The sequence below is a fragment of the Grampus griseus genome, assembly GCF_964374135.1.
Source record: "Grampus griseus genome assembly, chromosome: 16".
NCBI classification, from domain to species: Eukaryota; Metazoa; Chordata; class Mammalia; order Artiodactyla; family Delphinidae; genus Grampus; species Grampus griseus.
The window spans coordinates 12,310,238-12,330,076 of record NC_139010.1 but is presented as its reverse complement, the minus strand read 5'-3'; the positions used below and the strand labels follow the sequence as shown (position 1 = coordinate 12,330,076).

Below are 19,839 nucleotides of genomic sequence, written 5' to 3'. Positions count from 1 at the left end.
CAATGTCCCATTGGGAAAAAGTGCTCACCTTGTGGAGAGAAGGTCCAGCATCTGCTGGGTGGTAGGGAAAGCCCTGTAGGTGCCCAGGAATGTGGGGAGGTCGGAGGGGGCCCCGCCCAGGAAGGCAGGCACCAGCTTTCCCACCAGCTTCTCCAGTCTGCCTGCCTGGACGCTCCACACCATGCAGGTCTCATTCCTGTCCCCTGTGGACACGTTTTCCCCCTGGGGTGGAACAGAGCAGGGACATGAGTCAGAGGCAGCGTCAAGGACACCAGGAGGGCTGGGGCTGGAGCTGAGACCGAATCCCCAAGCCTCAGGGACTCGAGGCAAGAGGTGGGACAGGAGTGCCCTCAGCAGAATAAAGGTTCTGGCTTCACAAGTGAATTGGCGGTGGGCGATGGTTACATGTGTTACTATCTCAGGGCAGTTTGTAGCACAGTATTGACAGCTCCCCCTGTATTAACTGCATCATCCCTGTGATTGTCATCAAAACATCCCATTCTGGGGATGAGAACACAGAGTCTCCCTGGGGCAGGAGGGATCAGGTTAGTCAGGCCAACATGGACACCTGAGGATGGAGTTAAAAGAGGAAAATCTGCAGAAAAATGCAGAAACAAAGTTGACTTAACATTAAGTGGGGGCTTCCCTGGTGGCGCAGTGGTTAAGAATCCACCTGCCAATGCAGGGGACACGGGTTCGAGCCCTGGTCCGGGAAGATCCCACATGCTGCGGAGCAACTAAGCCCGTGTGCCACAGCTACTGAGCCTGTGCCCTAGAGCCTGCGAGCCACAACTACTGAGCCTGTGCTCTAGAGCCCGCGAGCACTGCAACGAAGAGTAGCCCCTGCTCTCTGCAACTAGAGAAAGCCCGCGCGCAGCAGCAAAGACCCACCGCAACCAAAAATAAATAAATTAAAAAAAAATGAAGTGGAATCCTATGAAAGTCTCTTTCTGAGATTCCCACATATATGTGGATAGTGACTTTATAGCTGGACCGGGCAGGGCCTGGGCCGTGAGGGCGGGTGGGAGAGGAGATGGGGGCCCAGATTCCTTTGGGAGCAGGACACCAGGAGGGACCCAGGGGAGGGGCAGGGCGGCTCTGGGGCTTCCTGGGTGTGCAGTCTCCTCCTCGCTGGCACTCACCCTGAGCCTGCCCTGGGCTCTGTTGCTGGTGTGGGGCTCCTGCCCCTCCTGCAGGGAGATGGAGCAGGGGGCGCCATGGACCGGCTCCTGTGCGATCTCCTGTGTGGAGCCCTGTGAAGCCTCAGAGCCCTGCCTGCCGCCTGCGCTGCCCCTCAGACCCACCAGCCATGTCCACTGCAGACACACGCACACCACTCTCTGCACAGACCTCCTCCAAGGAGGGAAAAATGATGACAACCTGAGGGCCTTGGATCCACACTGGCACAGATAAGAGGCACCCCAGGAATCCTCTCTCACCCTTGTGCTTGAGTGCGATCATGACGGGACCACCAGCTGACCAAGTTCCCATCCACCCGTTCCTGCCCAGAGGGGAAACCTCCCCTCAAGTCCCCCTTCGCCCCACATGGAGATGCGGGGACGTGAGGCTGCCCGGGGAGGGCTCCCAGACGCGGCCGGGCCTGGACTGGCCTGCTCTCGGCCACCTCGTGTTCCCTTAGGGACCTCCTGGTAAAGGACCAGAGTCGTCCAGGTTAAGCATTGAACCGCCTAACGCACCTGAGAAAGCTCCCACTCAGGGGTTTCCTGAAGCAGAAGCCCTGGGAAGTCAGGACACAGCAGGAGAACATCCGTCTCTGTGAAGCGTCTCCAGCCAAGTGAGCCGGCTGTGGGGCTGTCGCTAGAACGTGTGTGCCTGGCTCCCGGGGCTCAGAGTTCTGTTGGGGTCTGTTGCCAAGGAGGTGACTTCACTTCCTGGGGGCCCCTTACTTGAATCCCCTCCTCAGACAACACCGCTACACACAGCCCTCTGGGCTGCCGACGGCTCACCCCTTCTCCACGCAACCCCATGTCTCACACAGTCACACCTCACAGCCCTCTCCACCGCTCCCGGGGAGGGTCTGTGCGCAGCTCTGAGGAGGCAGACCTGGGTTCCAGACTCAATTCCCCATTTTACCTGTTCTCCATCTTGGATAAGTCACTGTGTCTCTCAAGGCCTGTCGCCCCACCTGCACAGTAGGAGTTATTCTAGCATATATTTTGAGGGATGTCCTCAGGCATAGTTGGGATAAGATCTAAAAAGTGTGGGGGGAAAAAAAAAGTGTGGGAGTCGTGTCACATGTAGGTCCTGCATCCAACCTTTCTTTCCTTCCTCGCATTACCTCCCCCATGTCTGTTCGTCTTCTGATCCCGTTCTGTCATCCTTATTTAATGTCACTGTGCACATGTATGTGTTTGTGAATGTTTGTGTGTGTGTATGACGCCAGTGCTCACTCTGGGAGCCCAGAAGAAAACCGCCCCCATAGGGAGGGATGGGTAAGAGCTTCCTAAGATCTTAGGGCTTCTAATTTCCAAAGCAAATCTGATGAGAAGTGTTCCAGCCTTGACCCAGGACATTAGGACACAGTGACACAAGCTAGACAGGTAGCAGGAGCTGGGATGACAGACTCACACAGTCTGGCTCCACTGTCCACACTCACAACCACTGTGCTGGCCGCAGTGAGACCGCTGCCTTCATGGGGCTCACAGCCTGACAAGCTCGGCTTCTCTGGCTGGACTCACAGTGGCCCAGGGACAGACTGGCAGATGACGGGCTGCCATCAGCACACAGACATGACAGTCTCATTTGCTTCTGCCTTTATGTTCCTGTCCTTAAATGCCTCTCCTCAATACTGAGGCTGGCTGGAACATGTTATAGAGGTCCAACCCCAGTATAAACAGAGTCAACTTTACCAGGAACAAGATGACGTTTAATCAGCTGGGGTAAGAGTATCCTCACCCTCACTTGAAACCTCCTGGTAAGCAGTGACTTCATTGGAAAGTAGATCAGAGTTGATCTAACCTCAGAAGTGTTTAACCTTTTTTTTTTTTTTTTTTTTTTGCAGTACACGGGCCTCTCACTGTTGTGGCCTCTCCTGTTGCGGAGCACAGGCTCCGGACGCGCAGGCTCAGCGGCCATGGCTCACGGGCCCAGCCGCTCCGCGGCATGTGGGATCTTCCCGGACCGGGGCACGAACCCGTGTCCCCTGCATCGGTGGGCAGACTCTCAACCACTGCACCACCAGGGAAGCCCCAGAAGTGTCTGCCTTCTGGACCTCTCTTCCCATCCCTCCCCCAACATCCATGTAGCTCCATTTCCCCACCTGCTCAAACCAGAACCTTGGGCCGCTGTCTGCTCCCTCTTTGCTCCTCACCCCCACATGCAATCAACTCGTCCCCTTCCCTGGATCCCAACTTCAAAATGCATCCCTCACCTCTCTGCATCTCCCTCCCCTCTTAGTTCAGGCCACCACGGACACTGTCCCTGATTCGTGCTCTTTGCTTCTGTTTCTCACTCCCTCTGATCCAAGGGAGGGATGTTTAAAAGACAGATCTTCTCCTGTCGCTCTGCTAACAGACAGGAACTCAGCAGCACGTTGTGGAAAAGCCCCAGTCCTTAGCCAGACCTCAAGCCCCTCGTCCTGCCAGCAGCCCACCTGGCCTGCTCCCCTCAGTCCAGCCACACTGGCCTCTGTCTGTTCCTCCAAGGGTGCCCCCTCCCCAGCCTTCAAAAGCCCCAGGCTTGGATACCACTGAGCTCTTCACGTGGATGCCTCGTCCTTCAGGTTTTGCTGTAGGTTGCTCTGCCCGGGGCCCTCCGTCCCTCCCTCAGGGCTCTTTCCATGGTCCTGGGAGTTGTCATTATGGCCTGCTGGGCCCCAGTACTTGCCAGAGGAAATGGCAGGAGCCTGGGACCCTAGGCAACCTCAGGTGGTCGGCCCTGGGACTGCTTCAGCCACTGGTGGGCAGGTGAGCCCAGCAGGCTCTGTCGTCACCTGGCGACCCGGGGAGGAAAGGTCTCGCAGTGCTCTCTGAGCCTTGCCACCTGCTTGGTTTCCCAGGTGAAATTTAGAGAAGAAGCAAGCAAGCCAGAGCTGGGGGCGGGGCTTCCAGATCCTGACCCGCCCCTCACAGGCCCCGCCCCTTTCAGTTTCCTAGGTTGGTGTCTAAAGATCAGTGGTCAGGGACACCCGGGTGCAAATCCTCACTTCTGCTGTTCCACTATGTGCTGGTACAAGTCACCTTTTTTCTTTTATTAAACGTGCTAGGGACTATTCTAGGCCCGGGAATACTTTGCAGGAAGAAAACCTACAAAAAGCCTGCCGGCTTGGAGTTTACAGTCTATTGTGGGGAGACCGATCGTCAACATGTTTACATCACTTGGATCCGGACCCTCCCATCTCTCTCCAGCTACTACCCCATCTCTTCTTCTCCTTAAAGCAAGCACTGTCAGATGCTTGTCTAGACTCCACTCCCACTGCTCTGATGGAAATATCTATCTGGGAGAAGAGCATTCTGGGTGGAGCAAACAACAAGCGCACAGGTGTGTTCAAGGGATTCAAATAGGCCAGGGCGCTGGGATGGGTGGGGAGGGCAGAGTGGGATGAGTCCTGGGAGGAACCCGTAGTGGGACGTGTGCTTTTCCTCCAAGGGAGGGGAAGGCAGGAGGGCTCCTGGCCTGGGAGTGGCAGGACGGACACCCAATAACTGAATCTTTTTGGGTGCTGCAGCTGAGAAAAGACAGCAGGGGACAAGAGAGGAGTCACAGGACCAGGTAGGGGCTATTGTGATATCAGGAGACCAGGGCGCTGGCGGTGAGAAGAGGCTGGATTCTGGTTCTAAGTTAAAGCCAGAGCGGATAGGACTTACTGTTTGATTGGATGTGGGGTTCAAGGGAAACTCACAAGTTTCTGACCATCAGAAAGGTTGGAGTTGTCAGGTTGGGGAAGGCTGTTGGAGAAGCACGTTCGGGGAGGGGGAGATGAAGAGCTCACCTTGGGACATGTCCAGTTAGAGCTGAATAGATGACCTCTAGTGGTGTTGCTGGTTAGATGCTGAGGATAAAAGAGACAAGAATTCACAGGAGGTCTAGGCTGGAAGTCAAGGGTGGGGAGTCATGGAGAGATGGCATTTAAAGCCTTGGAACTAGATGAGACCATCCAGAGAGTGAAGGTGAAAACAGCAAAACATGTGGGTGTGTTGGGATTGAGGTAGGGAGTAGCCCAAGCCAGAGAAGCTAGGAGGTAAGAGGAAAACCTGTAAGTGGGAGGGCGGTAAAGCCAAGGGAAGGGAGTGTTTCATGGAGAAGGGGATGATCGGCTGTACCAAATGCTGATGGGACAAGATGAGGACTTGGCGGGGGGGGGGGGGGTGTCCCTGGATTCAACACCATGGAGGCCACGAGTGACCTTGACCGAGCAGCTGGGTGAATGGTGGGGGTGAAGGCTGATTGGAGTGGGTTCTAGATAGAACTGGAGGAGCAGTGCAGGGGAGTTTAGACGAGCCTCTGACAGTGTTTTAAAGGGAAGGAGAGATGGGGCAGCAGCTGGAGGGAGAAGGGAGGTGACCAGGCCTAACAGAGAGGTGAACATACTGATCCAGGACAGGGGAGAGCGGCTGGAGCGATGTCCTAGGGAGCAGAGCTTGACTTTGCAACAGCCAGAGCACCTCATGCACAGCAACAAGAGAACAGACTGTGTGCACAGATGCAGCTGGAGGGAGGGTTGCTTGTCAAAGTCCTCTCTCTCTTTTTTAACTTGTGAAATATATTTACCGAAAAGCACACAAAACACATATATACTATGGTATACCTGTGTAACCATCACCTGGCGGAAAAAAAAAGACATTATTAACACCTTAAAAAAATCTTCCCAGGGCTCCTGTCCAATGGGAATCTTTTCCTTCTGCCCTAGATGTATCCACCATTCTGCCTTCGCTGATGCTATTTTTAAAATAATTGTGCCATCTAAATGTACTCTTGAACCATCTTGACTGTTATTTGACTTAATTTGTTTTTTTTAAGTTAAATTTTATTTTTGCCAGCTTTCTTGGGGTATGATTGATGAATAAAATGTAAGATATTTAAAGTGTACAGTGTGGGGACTTCACTAGTGATGCAGTGATTAAGAATCTGCCTGCCAATGCAGGGGACATGGGTTCGAGCCCTGGTCTTGGAAGATCCCACATGCCGCGGAGCAACTAAGCCTGCGAGCAACAACTGCTGAACCCGTGTGCCACAACTACTGAAGCCCGCCCACCTAGAGCCCGTGCTCCGCAACAAGAGAAGCCACCGCGATGAGAAGCCCGCGCACCGCAACGAAGAGTAGCCCCTGCTTGCCGCAACTAGAGAAAGCCCGCGCGCAGCAACGAAGACCCAGTGCAGCCAAAAATAAATAAATAAAATTTAAAAAAAGTGTACAGTGTGATATTTGATGTGAGTATACATAGTGAAATAATTCTCATTTTAATTAATATATCCATTACCTCACATATTTACTTTTTTTTTCTTTGGGTAAGAACATATAAGTTCTACCTTCTTAGCAAACTTTAATTATATAATGCAGTGCTATCACCTATAGTTACCATGTTATACATTAGATCCTGAGGCCTTATTTATCTTATAACTGAATGTTTGTACCCTTTTACCAACTTCTCCCTATTTCTACTACCCAAGCCTCTGGAAACCACTGTTCAAATCTTTCGTCTTTCTTTTTTTTTTTTTTAATTGGGTTGCTATTTCAGTTCTTTATTGCTGCATAAAAAACACCCTAAAACTTAGTGGCTTAATATCAACAATAATGTACTTTGCTCATGAATCTTCAATATGAGCAGCGCTTGGCCTCAGCTGGGATGATTTAAGGCTGGGGTTTGGACTTCCTGGAGAAGGGCTTCCTCACAGCATGGTGGTCTCAGTGTTGTTAGACTTCTTACATAGCAGCTGGTTTCCCCCAGTGCAAGCACTGCAAGACATCCGGGTGGGAGGTGCGAGGCCTCTTCTGATCTAGTCTTGCACGTCCCAGATGTGTTCTATTAATCAAGCGAGTCACTAAGTCCAGCCTGATTCAAGGGAAGGGAAATTAGATGCCACCTTTCAATGTGAGGAATAGTAAGGAATTTTTATCTCCTGCAGTTGCATAGTTTTTTCTTACTGATTTACAGAAATTCTTCATATATTCTGTATTTGCTCATTGTTGTTATATGTTTTGATCTCTTCCACCATGGCTTTCTTTTCACTTTCTTTATGTCTTGTCCTCCTTTGTGGCTAATGCTTTTTGAATCTTGTTTAAGAAGTTTTTCTCTCCTTCAGGGTCATGAAAATATTCTCTTAAAAACTTTCCAACTTTTATCTTCTAAAAGCTTTCTAACTTTGACTTCTTAATTTGGGTCTTTAATCCACCCGTAATTTACTTTAGTATGTAGTGAAGTATAAGTCTTTTTCCCATGTAGATATTTAAGTACCACTTATTAAGAAGAATGTCATTTTCCCACTGCCCTGCTGTGCCACTTCTGCTAGATATCAACTGTTTGTTTATGTAAATATCTTTTCTAGTAGTCTGAATGCTTCCTTGATATCTACTTTGGCAAGATGTTTCAAGCCCATCTTGTACATTGCCTGCCCAAGACTAGAATCAGCTATTTCTTCAGGAAGGCTTGGTTTCCTTTATTAAAGACTACCGTTGGGATGTTAGGAATCCTCCTTGCTACTGAGTTGATCACTGTCTCTAGTTCTTTTCTGTGGGAAGAGCTAGAAATTACATATATGGTAGAACACTCTGGGAGTTTATATCGATACATCCAACTCATACAGAGAACTGTATAGTTTTTACTCAATTTCTTCTGTTACATCTGTATCTCCTTTCCTCCACACTGGCAATTCTGGTTCTCTAATTGAATTTGAATATCTAATTAGTCACTTGTTTTATCTCAACTTATGTACATTGATTCAGAATAACAATATCCATAATACCACATAGGCGATGGAAATTGGAGAAGATACAAATAAATGGAAAGATAGTTCATCCTCATGGATTGGAAGAATTAATATTGTTAATATCTCCATACTACCCAAAGGAATCTACAGGAGTCAGTACAATTCCTATCAAAATTCTAATGCATTTTTCATAGAAAAAGGGAAAAACAATCCTCAAATTTGTATAGAAACAAAAAAGACCCTGAATAGCCTAAACAATCTTGAGAAAGAAGAACAAAGCTGTAGGCATCACACTCCTTACTTTCAAATTCTATTACAAAGCTGTAGTAATCAAAGCAGTATGGTTTTGGCATAAAAACAGACACACAGATCAATGCAATAGAATAGAGAGCCCGGAAATAAACCCACACATTTATGGTCAGGTAATTTACAACAAACAAGCCAAGAATATACAACAGGGGAAAGGATAGTCTCTGCAATCAATGCTGCTGGGAAAAGTGGACAGCTGCATGCAAAAGAATCAAACTGGACCACTATCTTACATCGTACACAAAAATGAATTCAAAATGGATTAGAGTCTTGAATAGAAGACCTGAAACCATAAAACTCCTAGAAAAAAATAGGTAGTAAGCTCCTTAACATCAGTCTTGGTAATGATTTTTTGGATCTAACACCAAAAGCAAAAGAAATGAAAGCAGGGACTTCCCTGGTGGTGCAGTGGATAAGACTCTGCATTCCCAGTGCAGGGGGTCTGGGTTCGACCCCTGGTTAGGGAACTAGATCCCGCATGCATGCCGCAACTGAAAGTTCACATGCCGCAACTAACTAAGGAGCCCACCTGCCGCAACCAAATAAATGAATATTTTAAAAATAAATAAATAAAATTTTTAAAAATTTAAAAAAAGAAATGAAAGCAAACATTAACAAGTGGGATCACATCAACCTAAAAAGCTTCTGCACAGCAAAGGAAACAGCAAAGGGCGAAAGGACGATAATAAGAATTTCTTTTAAAAAGAGGAAAATAAAACCCACTTCAAAGTATTATAAAAAATTCATAAACAGAAACCTCAAAGCGAGTTGGAAAACCAGAAGGGGGAGCTCTCAAGTCCTGTGAGGACAGCAGAGCCCAACAGGAAGAAGGAAAACTCTTCTCCTGGCAAGGACTCAGCCCATAACAAGCCATGGACTCTGTTTACTAGAGCCCTCCCAAATCCCACTCCCCCATCCCCGCAGCCCGCTGTAAAAGTGTTCTTCCCTTGCTGTCTGGGGACTTGCATGAGGCTTGCCAGGATGCAGACCCCAAATAAACCCATCTTTGCTGGAGAAGTAACTAGTAATCTATTTGTGTTAGGTCCATAGCATATATCTAGAGAGAAATATTTTTCTTTACTTGCAGTCTTAAAATTAGGATTATGTCTGCAGATATAGTTAATACATGCTTAACTCATAGTCTAAAACACAGAGTGTTATTCTGAGTTATGGCAGCAGCAATGTTCATTGTTGAAGAAAGTTCTAGTGCATGTAAAAAAGAGAAGTCAATGCAAATAAAGGTCTGTTTCAGAATTATCCCTTCAATGTACTCCACCCTTTTATACAATAAAAAAACTGTTGCTGTATTATAGACCTCGGATTAAAAAGAAAGTCAACCACATTCTTTGTTTATTTATAGTTTTATTTCCTTATTTCACTATTAAACTTAGGGGATAATATCACCACAAAGTTGCAGGCATCATTTTATAGTACAGACAATAGAATTATTTTTAGAAGAAGGAATAAAAATGGCATATGACATACCTAAAATGACTACTGAGGAAGTGCTGGACACTAGGAAATAAAAACAGTTAAAATTCAGTGCCTTTGATAAAGATGGGGACGCTATTTTAGATGCAACTATGATACATGCCTTTTGCTTACAAAGCAAATATATAGCCATCTCTTTGGACAGTGATTTCTACACCCTCATAAATTAGAAGGATGTGAGTATCACTGAACATTTCCCAGACATTTCCCAGAAAGCTTTCTGCCAAGAAAAATCAATGTGCTGATTCACCAACTTGAAGCCTATTTTAATTATTATTCCTCGAACCTGCACCAAACTTAGAGACAGTTTCCATGTGATTGAAAACGTGGGGGGGGGGGCATTCCTGAAAACGTTGCCTTGCCATAGCTCTAAGCACAAGCCCCAAAGAAATTTCTCTGGAGCCTTGTACGTAGGAGGCTGAAAATATCCACGTGTTACATGAGGAATGAACAGAGGATATGAAGAGAGGGCTTTGTTTAATGCTTGCAGAACAGTATGGATTCTCTCCTAACCTTCATGCCAAGCAAAACTACATGCAAGGATGTTTTAAGCCAAATTACAGAACTTCACCTGTACAAACAGAAGACTTATATGTATAGACTCTCCAGGCTCTCTCAGTATTTCCCTTACTAGGATCAAGTAGAGTTGACCAACCTGGTAAAACGGTTCCAAATTCCAGGGATAGAGTTGATTTTCTTTCCTTCCTGTCCTCTTAATTATATTTACTCCTTCAAATCTATTAAAATATTTCTCCTTGTTGCTTAGTAATACTTTATTAGGAAACCGTCATATCAATGAACCATTTTTCCCTTAATTTACTTTCCCAGCTCAATGCCCTCCGGCTACAGTCGAAGTGTGGGGCATTGACGTACACATAATTCTGATAAATATTTGCTATATTAAGTATAAGGAGTTTATTAAACATTCAACAGCATTTATTGAATGTCTACTGCTTGACAGATAATGTGCCAGCCACAGGATGAGGAAGACCTGATTTCTATCATTAAGGAAATCACAGAATCTAGGATAAAAATAGTTCGGGGTTTGGTATGTAAATTGCAGAATGAATAAGTATTTTGGACTTCAAGAAAGAACAAAAATAAAGATTTATATTCTGAGGATAATCTTTTAAGCTTAAGATAAGATTATTTGGGTGAGGGAAGTGTTATTAATACTTCTTTGCAACTGAGAGTATAGCCTCCTTTTCCATTTCCTGTTCGTATAGAACGTCTTGTGTAACTCAGATGAGAGCCGCCCTGGATCTGGGAGATTATGTGGGGAGTTCCCAGCCCAGGCCAAGAACTGTAGGGTCTGAACTCTGTGCTGAGTCTTCCTGGTTCTACCAGAGTGACCACAGTCCTAACATTGCGCTAAAGTGCTTGGGTGTCCGCTTCCACATGTCCGAGTGCACTGTATCTCTGTGTGTGAAGCTGTGAATGTAATGTGTGTCCAGTTAACAACAAGTCTAACCCTTGTCCATCTTGGAGCCTGGTGACAAAATATTATGCAGTTCCAATCTTATGTTGAACACAGTCACTTTGGGAACTTGTTTTTCTTTTTGCATTTTTATTATCTCAACACGAGCCTCCTTTCTCAGGCAATGACGCTAAAGCCAGAAAAAGAAAATGGAATATTCCTAGTTCTCAAGAGCCCTGGGCTTCTGTCCCTGGAGCCAACCTCTTAGGGCTGGAATATTTATTCTCACAGCATGAGTCCCAGTAGAGGCGGAATTCCTACAAAACGGAGGCATGAAAACACCAGGAGAGACAGCATAACCTAGGTCCATAAAGGCAAGTAGTAAAATTGACCTGCATCCTACTATGGGGTGGCGTTTGCACTGCTGTGCCAAGTTTGTCACGCATGACATATGAGAAAAAATATGGTTTTAGAGGAGGTGGTATAAGTAGGGCTGTCAGGTTGAAGAAAGGACCAGCATTTTGGGTGCTGTATGCTATACAGTTTCAGTCCATTTCGAGAAATACTACTGAGAAACCAAACACCCGCTACCCAGCAGCTCTACTTGTAAGGTTGTCAGGCCTTAGGTGATCCTCCTGGAATAAAGTGGTATTTGAAATAAAATTCCAGGTTTACCAACAAACTGTGAGAGTTCCTTAGAGATCATTGTACTGAAATATAAGTAAATAACTCTGAGGGATACATAAAATCAGAATTTTTCAAGTGTTCTTCAGTTACAGCATTTACATTCATCATGGTAGTTATTTACCTAACGCCCTGACTCTATTTCACCTGTTTGCTATTAGAAGGCAAAAAGATGCTTTCATGTTGTTAATGAGTAAGAGCGTATGGGGACAACCCATTGAGTTTAAGGGTAAATGACACGTGTGGCAGAGGCCATGTAATTCCCTGGTGACAGAACTGGGCCAAAAGCTCAGGGCTCCTCATGCTAAGTTAGAGCTCCTTTGTGATACATTCACTTGTCCTCTGAAGCTCCTGGGATGTACTGTCCAGTTTCTCAGCCATACGTCCCCATCTGGGAATCGTCTCTACTCGGCTAAGTATGGGGCACCCAGAATGATCCGGAGGCTCTGCCTCCGTCTCGTGTTGTCTCCATCAGGCTTCTCCACTGTGCCTGAGCCTTGGCACCCTTTTCCTTCCTGAGATTGACCTGAGGCAACTAACTCTGCATCAGAGCTGTGCCCTCCCCCTTCTCACAAGTGATGCACAAAGGGCTCTAATCCTTCTCCAGAGCAATGAACTTGCCCATCTGCACACAGAGGGGTGGACAGAGAAAGCTGCAATGCCTTCTAGATCTTTAGCCCCTGCAGTTTCTTATGCTTATGCTTTCTTTCTTTTTTTTTTTTTCCGTGAGAACTATTATATGTGAAAGAGTAAGTAGAAATGGAACTTATCTGGAGACTCAAGGCTCGATTTGAAGTCAAGGATGATTCAGGGTAATATGGTGAACCAGCAGAAAGACTACAGGTAGGTGATGGATAAAAGAGAGCAGAGCCAAGGGGAATACGGGACCAGAAAGCTCACTTCTCTTATCCACCTGGTAGACCCTGGAGAATAGAGAATGGGAGAACAGGGTCAGGGGTGCGCGCGCGCACACGTGTGTGCGTGTGTGTGTGTGTGTGTGTGTGTGTCGGGGGTGCTTTCTTCACGTGTAGTTTATTTAGGTTTGATTATTTTACTCTCAATTAAAGTGGATAATCATGAAAGCTCTGCAAACCTCATTCATATGGATTGAAAACAATTTGATTCCCATCTGGGGGGATGATCTTATGTAAATGCTGAATACCTTTTCTAGTGACAAGTCCTTTGAGAAATGCATGTGGAGCTATGTCTGGTTTTAAACACTTCACTACATCTTTGATTACACTCCTAAATTTTCCAAACTCAAAAGAATCTGTTTTTCTTATTTTCTTTTTCTGAAAATGACCTAAGAGTTGGACATACATTTCTATAAACAGAGTCAGTAGACAGTATTTAAAAGCAGTTTTCATTCACAAGAGATTTAAAAATAATTCGATAATTAAACCAGTAACAGAAGAGCTGACGTCTTGGACGTCTTTCTTTTCTTCCATTCTCAGCATCATAAAAGGACAAGGATGAGGAGATAATCATGTTTAAGTAGAGTTGTTATTAACCTTCACAGTTCTGCTAAAGCTTACGTTTCTTCATTTCTTAAATTTAATTCTATTCCTTTTTAAATACGGGAAACAGTCTTTTGAGAGGGAGGGAAGATAGGAGATTCAAAGAGAATGGGAATTACTGATGTACAGGGAGACTTGAATCAGCATTCACAAATTTATTAGTGCCAGGCCAACGTGAGTAATAAAATATAGATGCACTTGCTCACTAGACATTTCACAGGTTAATAACATAACATTCTGTAGTTTGCTATACATGTTAGAAAATAGTCTCTGTTTTTTCTTATTCTTTGGTCGAATGTGGGCCAAAAAAATAATTCTTTCAATTATGCCGATTTGCCTTTTTTTGCCCTTGTCACGTGATTTCAAATATACTGGTGGAGGGTTGCTTTGACCGGTTCCCATCAAGTTTAACTAGAACGGTATTAAACCATTATGTTGAAGTTAAAGTTGACTTTTTATTACCTAGAAAGAGTTAGGTACCTCCTGGCACCAACAGGATGACTTTCTCCTCTTCTTAGCCACAAGAAAGCTCGATATACCCTACCCATTGCTCAAGTGGACCTTAAAGAATCACTTTCAAGGGACACCACCTGCTGAAGACTAAAGAGTAATATTTATCAACATTAAATAGAACTCGGTGAAATATGCATAAATACATCTTCATATAAACATAACACAAAATTAAATAGTTCAGAAACACAGACACCACTGAGTACACTTCCACTGTTGTCAACATCTGCTGTAAACACCAGCTCACACTGAACACAAAAGCAGCTTCTACCCTGGCTCCGGGCTCACACCACGGAGACCCTGTACAGAGGGAAGATTTCTCCTGAGCCCCCCACCTCCCACCCCTCCCACTCCCCACACAGCCCACAAAAGGAAAAAAAAAAGAACCCTGACACCTACAGCAGCAACACAGACGACGGCTACAGCAGCAGCCCTCCCCTCCCCCCAATAGAACAGTTAGCGTTTGGGCCAATTCAGAAGAGAATACAAAATCACTTTTTAGAAATGTACTAAGGAAATCAATTTGAAGCAATACTTTTCAAAGTGTAATACTTTCTTTAGAGGACTTATGACTTCACGAACCCCACCCATTCCTGGGTAAAGGTTGCGCAATGAACGGCAGAAAGTACTGGCCCCAGCTAAGTGACAAAAGGTGTAAGCCCTTTTTCATTTAAATATGTCAAGTAGCAAGAAATCGAATCTCGTGTTCTTCTTTGCCCCTCAGAAGGTCTCTTCTGCTTTGCTCCATGTAATGCTGTGTATGCCATTCAAACGTGTCACTATTACTCAGTTTCAAGCAGGTAAGATAGCAAAGGTTTTGTTTGGAAACATTCAGATTTGGACCATTAAATTCAGACATGTGGATGTGGTTCATTCTTAGAGCTCAGAGGGGCCCCCATTCGATTTAGCTCTGTTGAGGGTGTCCACAGAGGTAACAGCTTACTCAGAGTCTGGTCGAACCTTGGTGCTCATCTGACTCACCAGGCTGACCGCTCCACACAGACCTGCCCAGAGTGCCTGGCTGTTCTCTGCTGCATAGTCTCCGGGAAAACAGCCCTGGTCTCCAAAACACTACACGGGGTTTAAGTTCACTTTTACGTTGTGTTAGGATCCTAGAGAAACGTCAGTCACCAAAGTACTGAAAGGATATATTGCCGGAATAATTGGCCGGTTCACTGATTCCCGTTATATTATATACACTGTGTGTGTGTGCGTGGAATTCACACACATACACACACACACACACACATATATACATATACACTTATGCATCTTTTATTTGTACGAAACTTGAACTGCACAAAACAGTACTCTGCAAGAATCAAGAATCAAGTCCACAAATAGAGTTCAACGACACACCAATGAGAAGACGGGGAGCTCTACAGGGACGAGAAGGTGAGGCTTTGCAACGTACGAAAGAATTTCAGAACCACGGATTCACTAGCCTGACGCGTTCCACGTGGGATGTGGATCGACACTTTGGGGACCCTTGGGGAGAACAGGGCAACTGGGCCCGCTAGTTATCCTCACCGAGATTCCAGAGCTAATGGGAATGAAAAGGCCCAGGCAGACCAATTTGGGTATATAATTGCTATGAAACAATTATTTCTTTCTCTTTAAGAAAAAACAAAGTCTATTTCAGAATAAATTTCTTCATATCCAGTAATAGGCTTATTTATTTATTTTTGGCTGAATTGGTATTTGACTTTTGATATGAAAATGGATTTATTTAATGGATCGGTAAACAGGCAGCTTCTTTCACATCTGGGTGATAAAGACATTTTTTATCAGCGCCAGAAATCACCCCCACCCTCGCCTCACTCCCTCCTAAGGTCTGTGGGTTGACGTGTGCGTTTGGTGACTGCTACTGACAACACACCTCATCCTACAAGGCCTGCTCGGGCGCCCGTTTGTGGAAAATGACTGACTGTCTTTGCTGGTACTGCTGCTTGCGCCTCTTCCTTTTGTCACACTGGCACAACAGCAGCATCTTGAAAGTGGTTCTGAATGTTTTGTTGCACAGGGCATAACACACGGGGTTCACGGTGCTGTTGATGTAGCACAGCCAATAGCCCAGATTCCAATAGGTTTTGGGGATGCAGCTGTCACAAAAGGTGTTCACCAGAACCATAATGTTGTAGGGGGTCCAGGTGATAATGAAGGCAAGCAAGATGGCGCTGAGGGTCTGGGCCGCCTTCTTCTCCTTGATGAGGGACATCCGTTTCCGCTTAGTGATCTGGCTTCTGGTCTTCAGAGCAAACCTCTTGGCCAGAGTAGCTTCCTTAAAGGACAGAGGCAGAGTGGCCGTGGTCTTGCCCACTGAGGAGTTGACATCAGAGGCCTTGGCCGTGTCCACGGCTGACTCCAACTGGATGGGAAGCTTGGAGAAGCTTTTCTGAAAACTGCCTCCGTCGTCCATGCTCTTTTGGGCCTGGAGTTTGCTGGCTTTCGTCTCTAAGTCCACTGCCCCCAGCTCCTCCTCCGGCACCTGCAGGTTGTCTGACGAGGGTAACTTGGTGGAGCTGAGGATGGTGCTGTGACCCGGAAGCTTGAGCACGATGGAGTAGATGGCTCTTGTCTCCGAGCCCATGTCCTCCTCGTCGGAGGAAGCGGAATTTTCCAGGGAGGCAGCAGCGTCGTTGTTATTCCAGCTGTCGCTGCTGCTGTGGTCTTGGTCAATCTGCTCGGCACTGGGCTTCCAGTTCTTCGTTGTGAACCAGAAGTGGCAGCGTCCGTACTTCCTCCTGGCTGAGCGTTTCATGCTTTGCTGTTGAAGCTCATAGCTGCTGCAGCTTCGAGAACTACCTGTGGGATGGACAAAGTTCTCCGCCTCTGCCTCTGTCCCAGAGGCCTGCAGCCCAGCAAGCTCTTTGGTACGTTTTTCAGTTTCCTTATAGATCCTCCAGTATAAAATAGTCATGATGGTGACAGGCATATAAAAGGCAGCGATGGCCGTGCCGAAGGTGATGGTGGGCTCACTGAGGAACTGGATGAAACACTCCCCTGGAGGCACAGTTCTCTTCCCAACAAAGTATTGCCAGAACAAGATGGCAGGAGCCCAAAGGATGAAGGAGATGACCCAAGCCAGACCTATCATCACACCAGCTCGCTTTGTTGTTCGTTTGGCTCGGTACGTGAGCGGCCTCGTGATGGAAAAGTACCTGTCAAAGCTAATGACCAGAAGATTCATGACGGAGGCATTGCTAGCCACGTAGTCAATGGAAAGCCAGAGGTCACAGGCCAAGTTCCCTAAAGCCCATCGGTTCATGATGATGTAGGTAGTAAACAGATTCATTGAAATGACCCCAATAATCAGGTCGGCACAGGCCAGACTTAAGAGGAAGTAGTTGTTGACGGTCTTCAGTTGCTTGTTGACCTTGAATGCCACTATCACCAGGATGTTGCCGATGATGGTCACCAAGGCCAGGACGCCCGTTAAGAATGCAATGAAGACCACCTGCCAGATGGTATGACCTCCCAGAGGGTCACTGGTGGTGCCATTTGGAGAGGAGGAATCCCCAGCTGCCCGAGAAATGTTGTAGCTGCCAAAATGAGTAACCGTTCCTGGGGGCAGCCCTGCATCGGAAGGGCCGTGAATCCAGGAAGAGCTGATGTTCGGAAACAAAGGTGAGGTTGTATTGTTATTGTGCAAGGTCATGGTGACTCTCTGACATAGTCTGGGGAGAAAAGAGAAAAGATGGAGTCAGGACCGTTTCTGCCTTCATCTGATTTGTCTTTGCATTGCATCCTTTCAAAGTAGCACTCCTCCTATTACTGGATAACAGGACCTATATTACAGGCGAACCTGGGAGAGTCCAGCACATCAGTTCATCCCCTTATTTTAAAGCTGAGGAGTTGTCAACTTTATTTCGATAAAAATAGATAAATTAAATAAAGGTGAACAGCACAGGGCAGGCAGAGATCGATCTGTTCAAGGTAGGTAGCACGATTAGCTGGTGACATGCACTGAACATTGTGCTTTTTCTCCACAACTTCCACCTTTCTAAATACAGACCACATATACTTCCGCATGATGTTGTCATCAAACAAGATCTTCCTTCCTTCTCTTTCTTTGAAAAGTACGGGAAAAATAGTAGCTGCATATATGAAACTCATCCCGCATAGCTTTATCATCACACTACGTGAGACATTGAGCTTATTCATTTGCATTTTATCCACCTGGGCATTTTCCTAACCCAGGCTTCAAACATAAGCAACTTGAAGGCAATTCCAGCCATGTAAGCCTCACTGGAATAAGCAACAGCAACCTGCAGCAAGGGGGGAAATACGCATAAATCACTTTCCATTATATTATCTCTTTAACACACAGTTAGAAAAAGTAATGTATTGGGCTTCCCTGGTGGCGCAGTGGTTGAGAGTCCGCCTGCCGATGCAGGGGACGTGGGTTCGTGTCCCGGTCCGGGAAGATCCCACGTGCTGCAGAGCGGCTGGGCCCGTGAGCCATGCCCGCTGAGCCTGCGCATCCAGAGCCTGTGCTCCGCAACGGGAGAGGCCACAACAGTGACAGGCTGCGTACCGCAAAAAAAAAAAAAAAAAAGAGGAGCAGTAAGAGTAAATATGGGGAATTGACATGGATGTTGGAAAGAGAGAGGGTAATTCTCTGTTCCTTGGGATGCCTGGGTGCTGGTGACTATTTATGCCCACATGGAAAAATCTGCGTTTGCTTGCTTCAAGCAAGCAAGAGATATGGGGGAAGGAGAGAGATGGGAGGGAATGTGGGGGAATAGAGACAGTATGACCATCATGGCCTCTCAAACCTAGATCTAGCCATTCCTGAAGTCAACTCTGCCTCTTTGAACTTGCCAGTTATGTAAGCCAACCATTTCCTTTGCTGCCTGGGCTACCTGAGAAAGGTTACTGTCATCTGCACCTGAAAGGGTCCTTATTAACATAACTGTCATCAGCTACATCAGCACTTCTCACTGAACCACTACTAGCTTTAGGTCATTAAGATTGGTGCCGCTGAATTCAATAAGTCAAGACTCTGCCTTCCAAGGACTTACACCTTAGATGAGATACAGGACATGGATAACATAATTTTAAAAAGCACGTAGTTTTTAAGGAAATGTCACATTGTTCACTGCAAATAACACATTATGTTTGTACAAATCAATATCAACTTATTTTGCCCAGTTGACCAATAATAGTGAAGAATATAAGTAGGAATTTTGGAAATAAGCCGGAGATAAATTCTCTCTTTCAGTTCATTTCTGTGAATCGTGAGGGCAATACACGTGATACAATATTCTAGTCCAATCATGCTTTGTTGGAATACAGAATATAAAAGAAACCAGAATTGAGGAAAGACACCTACACTTAGGACCAGCTTTCTATAATGGGTTGATTAAATACCTGTCCTGGTGTTTCTGGTGTCTAGGGGTATCTTGACTCATATCAGAAAACCTGTGAACCACACATTGTTAGGTGATCTTTGACCTGAAATCTTTGGCATACTTACCAGTAGCCATTGTTCCTTTTATAATTCAACACTAATTCACTATCTAATATCACTTAAAAGTTTCAGATACAGTGTGCATTAGCACTATGCCAGAAAAAACAATGTACATATTTTAATTAAAAAATAACGCTGTTGGAAAAATGGCACTGATAGACTTGCTTGATGCAGGGTTGCTACAAACTTTCAATTTGTTAAAAATGCAATTATCTGTGAAGAGCAGTAAAGCTAAGTGCAATTAAACAAGATATGTCTTTCCTGGCCTAAATAGAGACTAATGTAACCAGAAATAAATCCAGGTATATACAGTCAATTGGTCTTTAAATACTCTAGTAGAGACAGAGCTTTGAGATAAAGTCTTTTGAGCTGCAAACACATTGATCTTTGAGCATTAAGGGATGGTGCAGTGGCCTAAACATTAGGCAAATAAGAAAGATCTCCCTCCCCCAACCTTCACTCAGGTCCCTGTACCTGAGACATTTTCCATCACCTTTTCTCTGGGCTCCATGCCACTGAGCCATATTCATCTCATAAAAAGGATCTTCCCA

At 45.9% G+C, this 19,839-nt stretch overlaps 1 protein-coding gene across 2 annotated transcripts in view; it reads right to left on the bottom strand.

Annotated features, from left to right (window-relative positions):
* Positions 1-15,700: 15,700 nt before the first annotated feature.
* CHRM3 (cholinergic receptor muscarinic 3) overlaps positions 15,701-19,839 on the bottom strand; it is a gene marked incomplete at its 3' end in the record, with an annotated part of 242,479 nt that continues 238,340 nt past the window's right edge. For both annotated transcript variants that reach the window (XM_082673420.1, XM_082673419.1), the window contains exon 2: positions 15,701-17,492. In XM_082673420.1, coding sequence (XP_082529546.1) covers positions 15,701-17,473 — 1,773 coding nt within the window. In that variant the 5' untranslated portion in view covers positions 17,474-17,492. The remainder of the gene's footprint in view (positions 17,493-19,839) is intronic.